The sequence below is a fragment of the Garra rufa genome, chromosome 19 (genome assembly GCF_049309525.1).
Source record: "Garra rufa chromosome 19, GarRuf1.0, whole genome shotgun sequence".
NCBI lineage: Eukaryota > Metazoa > Chordata > Actinopteri > Cypriniformes > Cyprinidae > Garra > Garra rufa.
Window position 1 is genome coordinate 22258193 of NC_133379.1, and position 20465 is coordinate 22278657.

At 38.6% G+C, this 20465-nt stretch overlaps 1 protein-coding gene across 1 annotated transcript in view; it reads right to left on the minus strand.

Annotated features, from left to right (window-relative positions):
- The window catches only part of cadm1a (cell adhesion molecule 1a), a 121993-nt gene that overhangs the window by 36949 nt on the left and 64579 nt on the right, over positions 1 to 20465 (minus strand). The window contains exons 7-9 of the mRNA XM_073823984.1: positions 20107 to 20203; positions 13311 to 13483; positions 2530 to 2616 (exon numbers count right to left, since the gene is read on the minus strand). Coding sequence (XP_073680085.1) covers positions 2530 to 2616; positions 13311 to 13483; positions 20107 to 20203 — 357 coding nt within the window. The remainder of the gene's footprint in view (positions 1 to 2529; positions 2617 to 13310; positions 13484 to 20106; positions 20204 to 20465) is intronic.

A 20465-nucleotide genomic window follows, 5' to 3' on the forward strand; every position in this document is an offset into this window, starting at 1 on the left:
GATTCATTTCTCAGCTCTTTATAGATTCTCTCAAATCATCCGCACAAGTCAGTCCAAGATTTTGATTGCTCGCGGAACCGACGGCCGCTCCCACTCGGCTTCGCGAGTACACAACAAAACGCAGAGCTGCATCTCTAGCAATCTGCACGGTTTTCACTGTAATATAAAGAATTGCCTTGAGGAAGGAGAAAAACAGAGAGTGAAACGATCTCAATCGGTTGCTTCAATATCACAATCATTACAGGCAGCAAATTACATCAGGGTCTCTTTTAGAGATTGAAACCAGCAGCAACATTGATTTAGCTTTCCATCATCTGGGGCCGTATTAGCTTTTGTGTGCTTTTTATGTTGAGTAGAGTGGATTAGAGTAGCTAATGAGCTTGCGCTGGTCAGTATCGCAGGGGCATTGGTATCGTTCGGCAACAGAGACGCTTCTACAATCACAGTTTACTCAATTATAAAATAAGCAAGGTTCAAACAACCCGGTGCAAAAAGAGCTCAAGTTAATTGTAGCGACTATGCCATGGCCATATGCCCAGTGTGGTCCGTGCCCTGGCCGTTTGCAAAGATTTGTCCCCCAGTCACGCATCTGTCTTTTTTTAATCAACGCAGAAGCTATTTAGATGCTGGTAAATGCAGCACGAGTCCTACAGGTGATGTCCAATTATTTTAATGGCTGCTAAGGGTTAATAGTGGGCACTGTATCACAGCACGTAAACAAACTGACTGAATATTACCATATAGCCATCTACTTGGAAAACTAACCTTCAAAACTTCTTTTAAAAATATTTACCAACCCCTAACCTTTGAGTGGTAGTACATGTTAAAGGGATAGCTCACCCAAAAATGAAAATTCTGTCATTAATTACTCATCCTCATGTCGTTCCAAACCCTTAAGACCTTGTTCATCTTCGGAACACAAATTATGATATTTTTTATGTAATCCGAGAGCTTTCTGACTCTGCATAAACAGCAACACAACTACCATGTTCAAGGCCCAGAAAGGTAGTAAGGACATTGTTAAAATAGTCCATCAGTGGTTCAACTGTAATTTACTAACCGTAACTTTATTCAACAAATTCTTCACTTCTTTGTCAGTCTTTACCACGTGTTCACACAAGAACCACGATGCATGTGTGTAGTGCTGCTGACACAGGAGCCGGCGTTCTGTCTTGGAACGTCCATCTCTCTTTGTTCATCGTCAGTATATTCTAGTTCAAATAAGTAAGGCTAGGCAAAAAATGTCAAGTCATCCTCTCTGTTGAAATCTTCAAACAGGTTTACGAAGACTGTTTTATGTACAGCATGTCGTCTTTAGCTTAAAACATAGCGCATCCGGGTTCTACGTCAGAACGCCGTATTCTCGTAGCTTCATAAAATTACGGTTGAACCACTTTTTTTGGACCATTTTAACAATGTCATTACTACCTTTCTTCCTTGAACATGTCAGTTCCGTTGCTGTCTATGCAGGGTCAGAAAGCTCTCAGATTTCATCAAATATATCTTAACTTGTGTTCTGTAGATGAACGAAGGACTTACGGGTTTGGAACGACATGAAGGTGAGTAATTAATGACAGAATTTCCATTTTTGGGTGAACTATGCATTTAACATACTAATAATGCTTCTACTAACATTTCAAGATTACCGTTCTAGCAATAGTGGGAACTAATGCAAAAATGACTTATTCTTTTGCTCATTTGTTGTGTAAATAAATACAAATGGACTTTTACGTAAATAACCCTAAAAGTGAGGCACTGCTCATTTTTACAAAGTCAGCTCACACAGCAACTCAACGCATACTGCTCCTCATCTGTGCACTTCTTTAAAAATTGTAAACATTTTCTGACTATTTACATTATTAGAGAATGAGGGACTATGCGTACCACGTTTTATCTAGTGTAGCATGGCACCAAGGTGCTCCACAGAACACACAATCTGATAAAAGCACTTTAAGTCGCTTTGGATAAACAACAAAAATGTGATAATACACTATTGGATACCAGATTGTATTAAACAATGAACAACATGGACAGGGATTGGATATAATGAAACAAACAAAACATGATTTTTGTATCATTATACCTGTGCAGTCGGTTGTGGTTGGCTCGGTAAATGAGAAATCCAAACATGTACACGCTTGATCCCGGTTCCTCTTGGCCACAAAGACTCTGCCGTCATTGTCAGCCCACAGGAAACATAAAGGGGGTTCTGTAATCCCCGCACCAGACAGGCCTGGATACAGCGCCAGATCCTGATAAGATTAGGCCGCTAAAGGAGCGAACCAGGCTAAAATTTGAGAGAATTGTGAAGGGAGCCAGCTCTGACATGTGGCACCGACAGCGCAGCGAGCTCGGCCCAGCCCTGGCCCGGTCTCATATGGGACACGGTCCTCTCATAATCAGCGAGAGAATCTTATCAGGCCTGGCTAGCTGCTGGCGGTCTATCCGTCTCTCTCTCTCTCTCTCTCTCATCCACACGCACACACAAACACAGTCAGGTTGAGCAGGTGGATGGAGGTCATACCATACCTTGTATGATGTCTGGAGGGGAGGTTGTGGCGGAGATGGTGGTGGTGGTGGTGGTGGTTGTGGGTTTAGGGGTTGTGGTAAGGGCATCTAGATGGAAAAACACAACAAAAAAACATGACATACGGGGAAAAATCAGGAAAAACGAAACCAAACATGATCAAATCAACAACAATGAGAGACAGATTTGTGTTGTGTATTATGTGTTGCTTTTTTACTCAGCAGATGGTAAATTAGTCTCTAAACTGTAGGTGAATTATCAAGCATAACTACTGTACAAAACAAACTATTACTTACTAGTACTGCGAGGACATATTTTTGTGTGTGTAAACATCTAATTTAGTGTTCGGGAAATAGAATAAAATAGCATTTAACAACAATTAAAAGAAAGCCAACCAAAATGAAATGATGACATGAGGGGGTGATTAGAAATGAAGGAAAACATAAAATGCAGATGGTTATGCATTTAAAATGTCCATGCTAACAAATGACCATAGTGATGACACACAGAAGGGGTCCTGGCATACATTCTCCTGTTTGTTTTTTGCATTTTCACACTTCATTAGCCGCTTTCCCTCCCTACCATCTACTAATGTTGCTTCTGATTTAGCAATTTGTAGTGTGGAGTGCTGGACGCAATGTTGATAGAACCCAGAGACAGTGGCGGCGGTCGTGACAGGCTTAGCGTGTTTGATGTCGGCCAGTTAACCCAGCAGGAGTGTTAGCCAGTCCGGTGTGTGGGGTGATCAGGATTTTTTTTATGGAGAGACAAACAGGCGAACATTAATGAAATGAGAAATGGGAAAGGAGGGCTCGCTGGCATGGGAGCCGAGAGGGGAGCGAGCGATGTTTCTCAGGGAGATAACAGGCGTGAAAAGTGACATGGCCCACGCCACTGTTTGCCCAGCGCGTCCAGACAGATACCACTGTGTTAACATCTGTGGTGGGGGAAATTGGTAGGCCGTCTCCCCTCCCCACTTTGTTGTCTGCGCTCCATCAAAAGAGCTCGGTGGGAGCCCAGAAACGCTTCCACTCTCTAATGATAAACATCCAGCAGGATAAAGCGGAGGCAGCGAGGAACTCTGCCTCCATCTCCTCTGCTGATACACAGGATCACTCAGAAAATGGCAGCTATGTGTTGCATGTCATGCACTACAGGGCTTTTAACACCACACTAAACACTTGTTAAGGACTCTTTTAGTCTCTAACACTACATACATGTGCAGTTATAATACAGTCTTCCACCTGTCTGTCCGAATATACACAACACAATATATAATGTAATATGTTTAATGTTTTAAAGCATGTCACATGACATTTTAAAAAGACAAACTATTGTTTTGGACTGAAATTGAATTAAGTTGAAGTACATGGAAATATATTTATAGTTAAACATAATTTAGAATAATTACGTTTAAACTGGGCTAAATTCATTGGTAATCAAAACACTGAATGAACAAATACCATTGGTAGCTGTCATACAGAATTTTAAAATGGCTATGATTACTATGTGTAACTATCACTTTAGTTGTGAACAAAAAAAAAAAAAACTTTAAAAGGCATAATAAACACTTTTTAACTAACGTGTCTAGCTGAATATTGTTTTTAACTTATCAACTTATCAATGTAATTTTTCAACGAGTTTAATGCTATTTTAATGCTGAGTCCACTCAGGCTTTAAATACATTATTTTTGAATAAAATAATTAGTAACATAAAAAAGAATGATATTTTTACTTTGAAGTGATTGTGATTATGATTTTTTTTTTACCCTTACCACTGAAACACCTATAATAGTACTATTATAACTGACATACACTATCATTCAAACGTTTGGGATCTTTAAGATTTGGTCAGTCTCTTATACTCAACGAGGCTAAACTTTGATCATAAATAAGGTAAAAGGGTAATATTGTGAAATATTATTACAATTTTAAAATAACAGTGTTTCATTTGACTTTATTTTAAAATGCAATTCATACCTGCGATGAAAAAAGATGAATTTTCAGCCTCATTATTCCAGTCTTCAGTGTCACATGGCCCTTCAGAAATCATTCTAATATTCTGATTTGGTGCTCAAGAAAGATTTCTTATTGTTGTAGACAGCTGATACCATGATATATTTTTATACTTTGTTTCCCTTTATATAGAAAATTCAAAAGAAAATCTTTCATTTAAAAATGCTTCCATTTAAAAGTTTTTTTTAACCCTTTTACACAAATGCCTTTATTGTCACTTCTGATTAATTTAATACATCCTTGCTAAATAAAAAGTGTTACTTTCTTTGAGAAAAAATATCTTACTAACCCCAAACTTTGAATATTAGTGTATTTTTCTTATGATAAAAGGCAGGTATTTATATAAGAGCAACAGAAACATTACTAAACCATCAAAACTGATTAAACATCAAGAAAGCACATTTTATTCTTTATACCAATCCAAAGCATTTCTGCACTCTGTCCATCTCTTTAAGATATAGAGGGTGATGTGACTGCTTTACTGCACTTTCTGACGAAAAAGGTACTTTCAAAGATTTGTATGTTTGGCATGCCAATAAAAAAACCTAATGGATCACAGGTTGTCAGCGGTAAGTTGTTACCTGTCTCCAACTACACTGATTCACAGGGCAATCGCAACTTGGTGAAAATCTCTCTCCCAGACACCTTTAGAAGTGCACAACCATGTTTAATTTCTCACGCTGGAGATGAAGTATACCAGCAAACTGTGCAGGATTTAAACATGCATCTGTCTGAAAGTACAGGGGCTAAACTGTTTAATATTTTGACACACTTGGTCATCCTTAATATGCTATGGCAAAGAGGGAAAAGGAAACAGCTGACCAAGGAAACTCGGCAAGCACTCAAGCATGGCACATACAGGCTAACGAAGAGCTATAGAGCTCACTTTACAAGCGGCAGCACATTTGATCAATAGCCACTATAGACTGCATTTGCATTAAATAATGTGCGCTGAGCCTGAAAAGCTTAATGCTGTATGAACTAGCAGACACATAAATGTTTTAATAAAGAAAGACGGAGAAATTGAAACCCACTTAACACACGTTCGCTTTAACTCAGCCGACTCAGCGGAGGGGCAAGTTTATTGGCGCCACTCCGATATGAACTGTGAATGCCCAACAGATGTTTGAGATCACCGGTGTCAATAGCTCATTAAAAACTTGGCAGGCCGATTGGATCTATAACTCACCGCTTTTAGAAACAGTCAGTTTTTGTACATTTTTTTTTTTTTTTTTTTTGGAGCTGTCTTTTTAAAAGGCAAACCGATGCCTCGGAGTATCAGGGCTTATTGACTTTCACAGCGCATACCTGCCATGTCATCCCAGCGTGTGTTTATCACGGCACATTATGAATCATAGCAACGGGCCGGGGCGCGCGTGTGTGTAGCAGGCTCATTAAACCCGGGCCACTGCAAAATACTGTCGGTTACACCGATTCCCCAGACACGCAAAGGCTAACGCTAGGATGAGAACTCATATTTTACTCTCTCCCTCGCTGAGCCACTTGCTAAAACGGCGCATCTCCCAAATGAGATACGGACCAACGCATGAGTGGCTCGCAGAAGCAAGGAAGGGTATCAGGAGAGTGAGGTGCGTACGAGAAGCTGACTAGATGAGGACTTTAATCGGCATGGCATTTCCTGCCATGTCCTGGGACTCCTAACGGATAACAGTCATTCAGGAACGACACAGAGAGGGAAAAACACACGTGAGTAATAGTGTGATTAGCAATGGGTGCTCAGGGCTGTTGATTTGCCCATCAGCAACCTTCTGTCATCAGGCGGATTCGCGTGTTTGTTCAAGGAGATTTTTGCTTGCTGTAGCAGAACTAGCAAGAGCAGGGGAGGGAGCTTAACCCAAATATTGCAATGTGTAGGATTCTTTGGGGCTATACGGCAGTTTTAGGCTTTGCTCCCTTTGGAATACAAGTATAAAAACACACAAATAAAACCGTGATACTCTAACTACACAACATGTACCACTGGATTACCTCTAGGTGTAGCAAAAAAGACAAAAAAAAAAAGAAAAAAAAGGTAAAAAAAAAGAAAAGAAAAATATATAAAAAATATATATAGAAAACACAGATAATTATAATAAAATGTAAAAGTTATACAAGTAATATAATATAAAAATTATGAATTACGGGACGCCAAATTCAAGTCAAGAGTTATTCTGTTAAAAAAAATAAAAATAAAAAATAAGGTGATGCATTTAAAAAAGATGCTGCTCTAAATACATAAGCAAATAAAAGAAAATGAGAAGGAACATTGTTGTGAGTGCGTGTTATATTGTGTGCACACCAAAAGTGCAGAATGTACTTGCAGAATGGTTTACATGTCACTCGCACAAATGAAATCATCGTGAAATCAGAGCTGATTGTAGTCCGTTACTGATTTCAAATTACCTGACAAAAACAGTAGCTAGTAATGTAATCCCATTATATTACATATTTTAATGTTAAAGGTTTCTCTGACTGGGGTTCATAAAGGAATAGCAGGGGCTATGTGCATTTTAAGCAAATAATTAATTAAATCATAAAATTATAAAATGAAAATAAATAATTTAATAACAGCAATCAAAATAAAACACTTATTAAAAAAAAAGAAAATGAAGATACCATAAATATATCAAAATTTAATTTTTGATTAGTAATTTGCATTGCTAAGAACTTTATTTGGGCAACTTTAAAGGCAATTTTCATAATATTTCACTTTTTTTGCACCCTTAGATTCCAGATTTTCAAATAGTTGTATTTTGGCCAAATATTATCCTATCCTAACAAACCATGTTTTTTTTTTTAATTTACCCTTATGACTGGTTTTGTGGTTCAGGGTCACATATTTTATTTGTTTACCTTCATGTTTTGTGACCATGAAGCAACATCAGAAAACCGTGAATGATGTGCAAATGCGATACTTAATTATTAAAATATTTGGTCACCTTAGAATTTTAAGGTTCTATCTGACATTTTTGTAAAAATTGAGTTATTCACATATTGCAAAAACAATGGAATGCAAAAACAATATGTAATCAACAAGTAACTGTAGTCTAATTTTGAGTATTTTAAAATATAATTCAGATTACATGTATTAGTTACTACCCACGGATGTGTCAAACTGGACAATAAGCTCTTTGCTCATTGGCTTGCACAACAACGCGCCATGCAAATTTTCCACTCGACTTCAAATTTTTCAACTCGAGTGAAACACACGATCAAGGGGTCTATTGCACGTTCACAGCTATCGCCCAATTCACGACATTCCAGTCACTCGCGTGAATTTGCGTCTTTGCATTGACTTTGTATGTAATCTACTAAATTAGCTTTTGGTGTGCACACAGCATTAGTTTGACTTGTGATTTGAAGCAAGGTGGTATTCCTTCTTAAAGGATTAAGAACCATTGCACTAGAAAATAACCTGTTAGGATCTGCATGTTATTTCCAGAAGTAGTAAACATATGCAGAAGCATATGCATGGAAATTTCCTCCAACTGTTTAAGAAGGACATTATATCAATAAATAGCAGAAGTGGCACATTTGCCTTGCTATAGTGTAAATTCAATTAGAGTGCATTCCTCCTCCATAGATTGCACATTCCTCCTCTCTGTTGAATCAATGAGCAAGAGAGGTGAGTGAACAGCGTAAAATAACAATAAGTACCTGCAAATCTGACACTGGCAGCAGCACTGAAGCGATCGACTCCAATGAAAGGCTAATGAAGGGAGGGCTTAGGAGACGGCCCTTGTTAATGACTCTGGCAGACGGGATAAAATGGGTGTGGATGGGAGAGACTCCTCTGCCTTTGAGCTATGAGACATGAAAGCACTTAAAAACAGCACCCAACCAATCTGCCAGCCGAACCATGTTATGAAATGTTTCTCAATATTTACAAAGCAAGTCTACAGTATAATGACTGCTACAAAAACGCAACAAGTGCCTATTCTATAGAACAGAAAATAATGCTGTGTGAATGAATTGTGATATTTGAACTAAAATGAAATTTTGTGTTTAAAAATATAATTATAGTATATTCACATTCACATCATGTACACAAATTTGGAATCAACTGAATAACAAAAACTTCTTGTTATTATCATTATTAACTTAAAAATATAAATCATAAATAACATACATTTTAATAAATTAAATAAGCAAACCTATATATAAGTTAAATATACAGTTACAAATTTTGTGTTTATATATAACACAATATAACATAATACACACACATACAAAATAATTGCATACACAGTTCACACTGTTTGCTAATCACATAGTTTCTTCATTTACATAAAGTTAACACAAATGATCTTTAGTTCCCGAAACTTTGTACTTTTACATCAACAGCCGTCATATAATTCAGTGCAAATGTGCATGACGGTTCAGATGCTCTAGTTTTAGCTCGGATACGAAAGCCTGCACGTCATTTGCAATGCATTCTTTCATCTTCAGACATCCAGTCGGAAGGTTTTACATTGCCAACTCTAATACGGCACATTTGCATGTCTGAATTCACAGATGACTAGATTTTTGAACGGCGAGGTCGTGTTTGACAGCAGCCAAATTTTATCAGGGCAATCTGACTTTTAAATGTGTGCGTCGCTAATACGATGAATTGTAAGGGAAACACTGATGGGGCGAATTGAATAAAAGTGAGCAAGCTTTGAGAACAAAGAAAAAGTATGGATAGAAGTGATTTACGGCTCCATTATTATAGCACAAGAATGGGATCGGACCCACCATGACAGTAGTGTAGATTCTGTTTTTTTTCTTTCCTTACATATGTTGAGCTCGCTGGACCGAGACTGGATCTTCTCGAGTTACATGCACTGCTAGGAAGACTGCTGTTCCTCCAGCTGTTCTTTCTCAGTACTCTTCTTGCGCTACACATGTTGTTGGATATAAGGGACAATTAGGTGCCTCAAACAAGTCTGAGGCTTGTCACAAAATCAGGCTGTTTATCAATCTTGGTGCAATGTGTTTTCAGCAAGCTGTGCTGAATCCACATTGGTTTACGTGCAAGGGCTGAGGATTTAGGCTTACACTAAAACAAATATCTGTTTACGCTTGCCATTTACACAACCACATAGGGGATTCCCTCTGTTGAAGCGCAGGCCAATGCTTTACTTTGGCTTGTGGTCGGATGTAAATTTCCATAACCACAAGCACACTGTGGTCACACACATTTATGGGTCCCAACTTGTTCACATTTTTCAGATCTTTCCAGTGATTTGAGAATATTAGATAAGATTTAAAAAAAATCTAATTTCGATTGATTCACGAATGAAACATTTAGACTTAGGATGAGTAAGTTAAATTTCATTAAAGAGATGCACCCAAAAAATTACAATTATGTTATCATTTACTCACATGCATTTCTTTTGCTAAACACCAACATCAACTTGATAACAAAAAAAAGGGATAGTTCACCCAAAAATAAAAATTAGCCCATTATTTACTCACTCTCCAGGCATCCTAGGTGTATATGAATTCCTTCTTTCAGATAAATCCAGTCAGAGTTATATTACAAACTATCCTGGCACTTCCAAACTTTAGAATGGCATAGACAGGTGTTTCTATTCATCAGTCCAAATAAAGTCCAATAAAGTGCATCCATCCATAATAAAAAGTGCCTCAAACGACTCCAGGGGGTGAATAAAGGCCTCCCTGTAGTGAATCGATGCATTTTTGTAAGAAAAATATCCATATTTAAAACGTAAGAATAACTTTAATCTAGCTCGCGCTCACTATTTTACACGGAAGCAGCTCTGGGTGCATTGCATATGCGCCAGTGAGTCTCGGACAAACCATCATTTGTTTACAGAAGCAAAGGAAGCAAAGTTTCCTTACTTTAGCAAAGGAAAACCACTCTCCTAGAAATATATATGTATATCGAATTCCTCTTCCTCTCACATTCTTCTTTACAAATCCTCGTTTTGTGCTTCAAATTCGAGACCATTGTTTTATTTTGGTCTTTCCCCTGCACATCTGTGTTCATCACTTCTATATATGACCAATCGGCGCAAGCTAGATTAAAGTGATTCTTATGTTTTCACTTTACAAAATTACAAAATTTTCTTACAAAATGCATTGATTTGCTACAGTAGGCCTTTATTCCCCTCCTGGAGCTGTGTGAGGCACTTTTTATTATGGATGGATGCACTTTATTGGACTTGTTTTGGACTGATGAAGAGAAACACCCATCTATGCCATTTTAAAGCTTGGAAGTGTAATAGTAAATAATGGGCTAATTTTAATTTTTGGTTGAACTAACCCTTTAAGAAAGTTTGGTTTCCATTGACTTGTAATTTTTGGCCACATTAGGGAATTAATTGAAACAGAATCAGTTAAATTTTCAAAATTCTTTGAAATATTTTCTTTGGTGTTCTACAGAAGAGAGAAAGTCATATAGATTTTTCAATTTTGGGTAAACTATCCCTTTAAAATGAACTGACTCAGTATCAGACTATAACGCGCAAGAAAGTTTTACTTTAAAGGAGAGCAATATTCGGCCAACTAAATGTTTTAGGTCAGAGAATAATTAGAAAAAAATTTACTTTTCCAGGCCTTGAAAACACAATTATACCATAGGAACCCAGATTTGTGACCCACCAAGTGAACAAAATCATGTTTGTGTTTGGGTTCAGTATGGCACACTAAGCGGAGTTAAGGAAGTGTATTGCCGTGATCGATTTCTGCCGGGCGGCTGTGAGATACCAAAGGAAAGCCCTCTAAGCATGGAGGAATTGTTACGGAGAGGAAACGTGAGCGAGGGTGACAGGCAGTGGAGGAGTGCGCAATATTAAAGGCCAGGGCTGTGAAGGCAAAGGTAGTCTTTATTAGGTTAGAGGCGCTCTGTAAACTTGTTACAGGCCGGTGTGTTAGATCTCATTCCCCCGCAGGGGCATGCTGGGATGGGGGCCCTGGAAAACGTCTCAGGGAATGTATTTTTTCCCCATAACCAGTTTAGTGCCAGCCACCCTCCAAGTGTTCTCCATCACTTAGCTTCACAACAGTTGGGGAACAAACGCATTAGAGAAAAATTGCCTCTGCAGTACATCTGTTCTGGCTGTCTATCGAGGGCCCAGGAAGAATCTGATATTGACTCTAATGTGCTGAATGCTTTTTTATCCCATTCATAAGCAACTAATGATAAAAATAATGATACAATTTTTATTTTAATTCAAAATGTTAAAGTTGCATTATTTTGATAAATGGATGAATAAATAAATAAATTAAATTTTAAACGTTCAAAATCTTTTGATTTGCAATTTTGCAATTGAAAAAAAAAAAAAAACTACGCTAGGATGACATTTCAATCTGGATATGAATTCTGAATACTTACATAACATGCTTAAGTGTTTTTGTTGAACTTTTTGTTATTTGAGCACTAAGTAAGCCAGGACCACCAGTGGTGGCCCCTCAAAATATTTCCATGAGCCAGGAGAATGTCTGGGACGGTGTTGACGTGTGATGGCAAGGCGCCACTTGACAAGTTGCATCTAAATCTGCAGATGTATTATTATATAGGAGTGTTGAAAGTGTTAACAGCCCTTATAGTGGTTACATAAGGCCATGCATGAATAGCTTCACAATTACCCTTCCAATATGCCATGCATTACATACGCCGGCTGTATGAAAACGTGTCCTTACAGAGACAGCTTGCTAAATGCTCATTTTGCCTTTACTTTAACATCTCTGTAAAGTAGAGCGTTTAATTGAACAGTGCCTCGACAGAATGGCGTAATATGTGAAGTATGCGAGAAGCGCTGTGGGTCTTGCTGAATGTGTCAGGGCCACCGTGTTTGTAATACGCAGATGTCATCCAATTAATTTGAGGGAGAATAATTATAAGACTATAGAGCACCCAGATGTCACCAGCGCCTGTCTTTATGAACGCACATGCATGTGTGTGTCGAATATATTTGAGTGTCACTCTGTTAACACAACAGAGGCGCACGATGCAAGATTAAATGGTGGCAGGCCTGTCGCGCAGACCCGTTTCTGCATTAGCAATTCTAATGTCAGATATGTGGTTGAATTGTGTAGACATTAAAAGCAGCATCAGACGTGAAATTCATAAAACGTCCTGATAGAGTGTGTTATATTCAACGCTGTTTTTAATAGGGGAGGGATTTGAGCTCTCGGAGCACCATACGTGGCTATGTCACTCTCTCTTCTATTCTGTTGGTTCAACTGTCATGAATTTCTCGTGGAAAGACTGCCAAGCCGCTCATGGGAGAAACGTGTGAAAAGCCTGTCGTAATTACTGGCGCATTTGCACTTCGTGCTGGGGCAAGTTTTTGGAACACGCACAACCCGGGCGAAGCCAAGTTTCTGTGGCGACCCACCGACAACATGCAATGTTCCCACACACGCACACATAAACAAAAAAGTTTGGCTTCTTTAAAGCTTATTCACAGTATCGTTTTGATGTGAATTAGTTGGGGTTTTTCTCCCTCGCTCCTGACATAAACTGTATATCTGTTCACTTAAAGATGCTCATTGCAGCACAAATCCTTTTTAAAATAGCGCTGAGTCCATTGTTGTGCTCTGAAAATGGAGGACAGCAATTTCACCACAGGCTTAGTGCAGCAAAAGATATCAGAAGTAAATTCCGAGAGGAAAATGGTCAGATTAGAACGTGTCCTAAAGGAAAGGAAATGTCATTGAGATCAATGTTATTGACCCATGACTCAGATGGAGTGGTGGAGTGGGTGAAAGAGGAAGAGGTCGGAGAGACAGAACTACTCGGTCACTTTGAACTTACCGCGCACATAAAGGATGTAGTCAGCGTACGTTTCGCCCACGGAGTTGGACGCCACACACCGGTAAGTGCCGTTGTAGGACTTGTTGAGGTTCTCAATGAAGAGATCTGAGCCGGTGATAACCGCGTGAGGCGGCACGTCGTCATCCACCCTCACCCAATTCACCTGATGAGGCCTTGAAGAAGAGAGAGCAGAAATTGCTTTGGTTTAGAGCTGTGTAGCCAGACCATTGAGTCTTTTCTGGCCAAGATATCTCTTATTTAAAGGATTAGTTCACTTCTAGAACAAGATTTTACAGATAATGTACTCACCCCCTTGTCATGTCTTACCTTTTTTCAGTCGTAAAGAAAGTATGTTTTTTGAAGAAAACCTTTCAGGATTTCTCTCCATATAATGGATATGTATGGTGCCCCCAAGTTTAAACTTACAAAACGCAGTTTAAATGCAGCTTCAAAGGGCTCTAAACGATCCCAGCCGAGGAAGAAGGGTCTTATCTAGCGAAACAATCTGTTATTTTCGATCTCTATGATGAGTTTTTTTTATCTCTATGATGCACATGCATAGTCTGTGTGATCTGGGTCAATACAGTTAGGGTATGTCGAAAAACTCCCATCTCGTTTTCGTCTTCAGCTTCAAAATCGCCCTACATCGCTGTTTTACCTTTTTTGTAAAGGGCGTTTGATCTTCTTTGTATATTCACTTTGTAAATACTGGGTTGGTACTTCTGTAGCGATGTAGGACAATTTTGAAGTTGGGGAAGAAAACAAGATGGGAGTTTTTTTGACCCTAACTATATTGTTTTGCTAGATAAGACCCTTTTTCTTCGGCTAGGATCTTTTAGATCCCCTTGAAGCTGCATTTAAACAGCATTTTGAAAGTTAAAACTTGGGGGCACCATATATATACATTATATGGAGAGAAACACTGAAATGTTTTCCTCAAAAAACAATTTCTTTACAACTGAAGAAAGATAGACATAAATATCTTGGATGACAAGGGGGTGAGTACATTACCTGTACATTTTTGTTCTGAAAGTGAACTAATCCTTTAAGATAGCCGCACACTAGTAGCCTAGAATCTAGACGCGCCCCTAGCGGCAGCAAATTACATTTGCTTCTAAGGTCAGTCTAGTTACTCTCAATTCACTTAAATTTCCGAAAAATCCAAGATGTACCGGGCCAATCACGAGTCGGTGGGCGGGCTTAACATGATGACGTCTGACCTGCGACCATAAGTTCAGTCAGACATGAATTCCTGGTTCCGTGAATTAAGCGTGGAAAACTGAACAGTATTTATATATTTTTTTTACTTTTGATACACAGCCACGTCCATGTGTCCTGAGCAGGAGCTCGTTACATCTGAACGCGCTGTGGTGTAGAATACGCAAACACCGGAAGCGATCTGTGGCGTGTATACGACACTCATTGTTTACACAGCACAAGAGATTGTGGATATAGCGGCTATTCAAAATGGTAATTACTTGCGCTTGTCCTGGTTGTTCAAACCCATTTAAAGCTGAAAAAGATTACGTTTGCTTGCGCAAACTCATCCTGGACTTTTTTTTTTTTTTTTACATATTTCCCCTTTCGGTGTTTGCGTATACTACATCAAAGCGCGTTCACATGTGACGAGTCGAATCATAGATATGCTAAACTCGTGCTCATGACAGATGGACGTGGGTTTGTATCAAAGGTAAAAAGAAAATTATATAAATACTGTTCATTTTCTTGCAAAAACCGATCGTTTCGTGTCTTAGGACATCAATGTATCGTCACGAGCCGCAGGGTGTAATTTGGATTTGTCTGTGCATGTTTTTGTTTACTTTTAAAGGTTTTGTGCCCATCTATGTCTATTATTTAGCTGACAGACTGCACAGTGCACTGATTTTTGTTAAAAATCTTCGTCGCTCTGACTACGTCACCTGGCCGACTAAGTCTCTGATTGGTTGTAGCGCTATCCTATTGCGTGGAGAGGAGTTTGAAAGACAACCGTTTATCCCACCCCTCCGGTTGAGCCCTGTCTATGGAGAGTGCCCAGACCCTACATTTATGTGGGTCTGGCTTGCCAGGCTAGCACACTAGAGGATTTTAAGGCTGATTTGGAGCCCAATTTGCACCCCCGAACAATCGGAGGGTGTGGGTCGATTTGCAGCTTGTCGCAAATGTTTTTTTGTCCAAAAGATCCTCTTTTGGGTGGTGTCATTACGATTATTTAACTGCTCCCAATCGAGACGGAGCATCCCCGAACTCAAATTGTAAATATCAAATTTAGGATTCTTGATCGGGTTGCCTCTAACGTCATACTTGCATTAGCCAATAAGAGCTAGCAAGCGTCACATCTCGGATGTTGCATGCTTCTATAGCTAAAACCTAGTAGCCACAAACACACCACGAAAGCAGAATACATCCCCCATATTCTTTTTTATACTTTGTTTTTCAATGTGAAACAGAACGTGCACCAGGAGATCCAGCTGACAACATTGATTGTCTTCCATTTGTTTTTCTTGTTTAGTATCGTTTGATCTCATGTCACTGTGAAATTGATCCTACAATCAACAAGTGTGTGGTCTCATTGTCTGCTCGAATCATCTAGTGTGCGCATTAAGAGAATTATAAGGCTAAAAATCGGCTGAAATTGTCTTCACATCTGTGGTCTCCCATGGTTTTAAAATCAGTAAAGATTTGACAATCATCTGGTGTGCAGCCAGCCTTAGGCAAGGAAGCTGTTTGACTAACATGTACAATTTGATAGTACAGTATAGAAAATTCTAAGTTGTAAATAAACCTGAGCAGTTCAGTCTGTTTCAAAGATTCAGTGCCATAAACCATGGTCATGGACAACCTTAATTTTAAAACTGTGATGTCCAGTTCTGAAAAGTAATATTAAGGGCATGGTTGACCTCAAAATGAAAATTCTGTCATTAATTACTCACCCTCATGTTGTTCAAAACCTGTAAGACCTTCATTCATTCATCTTCAAAACACAAATTTAGATATTTTTTATGAAATCTTAAAGCTTTCTGACCCTGCATCGACAGCAACGCAACTGACACGTTCAAGGCTGAGAAAGATAATAAGGACATCAGTGGTTAAACCTTAATTTTTTGAAGCTATGAGAATACCTTTTTTGTGCAAAGAAAACACCAATTTCTTGTCTTTTGTGTTAGTCTTCGATGCGTGTTCAGAGCGTGTGAGAGTACCTGCACGCACTGTGACTTCTTTACAATGACTTATTTGAACCTCAATATACAGATGATGAACTAAAAGCTATGTTCAAACTGCAGGCAAATGTGGCCCAAATCTGTTTTTTTTTTTGCTCACATGTGACTCAGATATGTTTTTCTCATGCCAATTTGTGCCACTTCCATACTAAATCCGATACAGGTCAGATGTTTCGCAACGTGGCCGCAGTGTGAATAGTCATGTCGAAATTCATGTGTTTTTACATCACTCTAGATTGACATTCGTCATAATTCTGCGATTTTACATACCCAAAGTTATCAAGACAGTTGTGAAATGTAATCAGTAGAAGTGTGATGTGTTACAGTGACAACAAATTTACAAGCAAAACATGAGAGCTTGAATCATAAAAGTTTCAAAACTCTGCTGTCTTTTGTCACATCTTTGTCTTTCTTTCATATTGCTTGTGCATAATTACACTGGCTTCTGCAGCAGATCACACTATAAATAAATGCATAATCGCTTATTTTATATCCTCCGTGTTTACTTCCGTATGACAGCGTGCTGTGTAAGTGTTGCCAAGTCCACAGTTTCCCCGCAGAATTGGGCTACTTTTTCCACTGTTGACACGGGTTGTTTTTCAACTTTGTGGGTGACTCGACCCCACTAATGTGATATTTACATCCCCTGAACATGGTTGGGCTAGTTGTGGACTAGTTTTGAGAAGCAATTGGGCATATTATAAACCTGGAAACCCTGTTCGTATCATTCTTTTCATGAACTGAGCACTAAGGTTTGCAGTGTGAATGTAGCCTAAGAGAGATGGACGTTCAATGTCAGAACACCGGCTCATAAATGTGCATTTAAGAGTCAGACGAAAGAGAAGAAATTGTTGAATAAAGCTGTTGTTTTTGTTTTCTTTGTGCACAAAAAGTATTCTCGTAGCTTTATAACATTACAGTTGAACCACTGATGTTACATGGACTATTTTAACAATGTCCTTACTATCTTTCTGGGCTATGAATGTGGTAGTTGCGGTGTTGTCTATGCAGGGCCAAAAAGCTCTCGCATTTCATTAAAAATAACTTAATTTGTGTTCCGAAGACGAACAAAGGGTGAATAATTAATGACAGAATTTTCATTTTTGGTTGAACTATGCCTTTAATGTTTACAGGAGAATACCAATTCAAACATTCTACTTTCAAATTTCAGTACAGCACAGAATCCAGCACTGCAAAGTTTTGTTTTTTTGTGTGCAATATGTACTCATGTTAATATGTGCAATTTGTGTTGTCTGAGGCTAAAAAAACAACTATGGCCCTAACCTCCGAAAAAAAAAAGATCAGTTGCGGTCAGTAACACAGAACGTGGGATTCGACCAATGTCGCAGCCTACGCCATTGGCAAATGAACTACATTTTGGCAAGTAACAAAAAGCGAAAGGCTGTGATTTTCTCTTGTCTGCCTCAATTAACTGCCACTGCGAGCTATCTCCTTTTGTTCTCTAAACACCTGAGCCGGGCACACAACAGCCTATTCTACTTTCACAGTGATGAGCAGAATGCGCTATACCCACTGTGGAAAAATAAAAGAGGTTCTAAACTCTGCTCGGCTCTCACAAGTTTCAATGGCACTGCTGCAGTGTAGTTATTTCCCAAGAGCATCTGAGGAGGCTTTCCCTTGTTGTTCTGGTTTTTGTGTCAGTGTTTAAACTTGTTACCATCCTGTTTAAAAGGGGGAGAGAGACGAAAAATACAAAAAAAACAAAACAAAAAACCTTCACAGCTTCGAAACAAAGGACTGGTTCGCGTTCAATAGCAGTTGATCCTCAGCCTCTGAGGACGGCAAAACAACATTTGATGGCGAGCAGCGAGTGGGGAATCTCAAAGAGTCTCAATCTGAGGTTAAATATACATGCGTGGCATAAAGATGCAGACGTTCCTGATATGGAAAGGGAGAAATGACCTAGAAAAAGTGCCTTATTGAGAGGAAGGCATGGGGAAAAACACACAGTGGAGGGGCTGCAGAGAACCTGGCGTGAGGCGGAGAATACAAATGGGATGGCAAGCCAAGCCCTGCACTGTCTGACAGTAATGACTGCAGCCCCTCTCCAAGCTTTAATGAAAATGACTTCCAATTTTCTGCTCACTGTATTGATTGTATTTTCATCTTTATTAAATGAATTCGGGTGGCGCCTCGTCTGCCCGCAGCATTTCAGTTTCGGGATGTTATGGGGCTTGTTGAATGTAAAAACACAGCAATGGCTTTCATTACATGTGCTCACATTGGACTAACATTGATAACTCACTTTAGGCTCATGTGCGATAACCAGAAAATATCTAGACACTTTTGTACATGTAAAAATGTAGCAGTTTCACTTTTATAGATATCAAACCAAGGGGTATCTATTAAAATAAACAAATAAAGGTCCCACTTTATATTAGGTGACCTCAATTACTATGTACTTGCATTTAAATTATTTATTCGGTACAGTGCACTTAATGCGTACATACATGTTTTTACATTTTACTTCTATTTTAAAAATACCTGCATGTAATTACATCTGTAATTCATTTCTGTAATTACATTTATACATTTATAATTACAATGTTGACCCATCTCTTACATCTTTACACTCATACCACCAAACCTGTCCCTAACCTTACCTGTATCACACCTTGATAGGAGCAAAAGTGTTTTGCAACACAATATGAACACATTAAGTACATTGTACTTATTTCCACAGTAGTTGACAGTAAGTACACAGTAGTTAAGACCACCTAATACAAAGTGGAACCTAAAAAAAAAAGAGATATTTTGGGGCAAATATGAATAAAAAAAAGATTCTATTTTGGGGCCATTGTATATTTATGAAAAATGATCTAAATAAATTATTAATAAATGGCTCTCAAAAATGTATTACAGCTTTGTAACTCCACAATAAATTGCTATATGTTCGATTGAATTAAATAAATGTAACAAATGCAAATTTGTGCACCTTTTTATACCAACTTCCAAATTCTGTCACACACCATTTTTTGTTGTCGTGTGCGACTGCATGAATTATTTCTTTTGGCCTCAACCTAGTTCTAAACATGTTGGAAATTGATTTAAATGTTCTTTTTAATCTAACATCACTCATCTATGTAGTTTATTTCATTAAATACTCTACTAAATTCAAAACAGTTATTAATTTCACATTGTGCGCCAGATAAACTAATCACTAGTTAACATTTGGTAAAAAGTCAAGAAATATCGTGACACATGTGCACAGTCAAATTCAGCTGAGATCTTGCCGAGCATCCTCATTTTCATTGCGTAGGCAAACTAAATTAAAACTCGTACATCAAGACTAAATTTTTTTTTTGATTAAATGGCTTGAATGCAGTTAAGCAATATCACAAAATATCTTGGAAGGCTGCTTGTCCAATTAGATCAGGACCAGAATTGTTGTATAATTAATTCAACTGAATGCTTTGTCACACATTCTGCTATGGGTTTTGGACTGTTCTCTTCAGGGATGAAAGCCCGTGACCCAGACTCTTCCGTATCAGAACAAATAGTTGAAAAGTTGCCAATATTGTCAGAAATGAAACACACAAGAGAGAAAGGTGTCTTACTGTGGTTTGCCTTTAGCCTGGCACGTCAGTTCCAGATTCTCACCCTCTCTAATCAGGCCCTGCGGAAACTCCACCTTGATCGTCACCTCAGGTTTATCTGTGGAGGAGAAAAGTAAAGCACATCAGGGTCTTGTACCCCCAGGCTGCATGAAACTTTAAACAGCCTTGGCTTTGTTCAACACTTATTGGATTGTTCTCAGTCATCTGATGTGACTCTTCAGCATTACCATTGTTTGATACAAAATGTGTGCATGCTTTTTTTTCTATTAACCTTTAGATTCATTTAAACATAATCGATACACCCTGATGTTTGCCGTGTATACAGTCAGAAGTCATGACATCACCGACGTCCATATTCA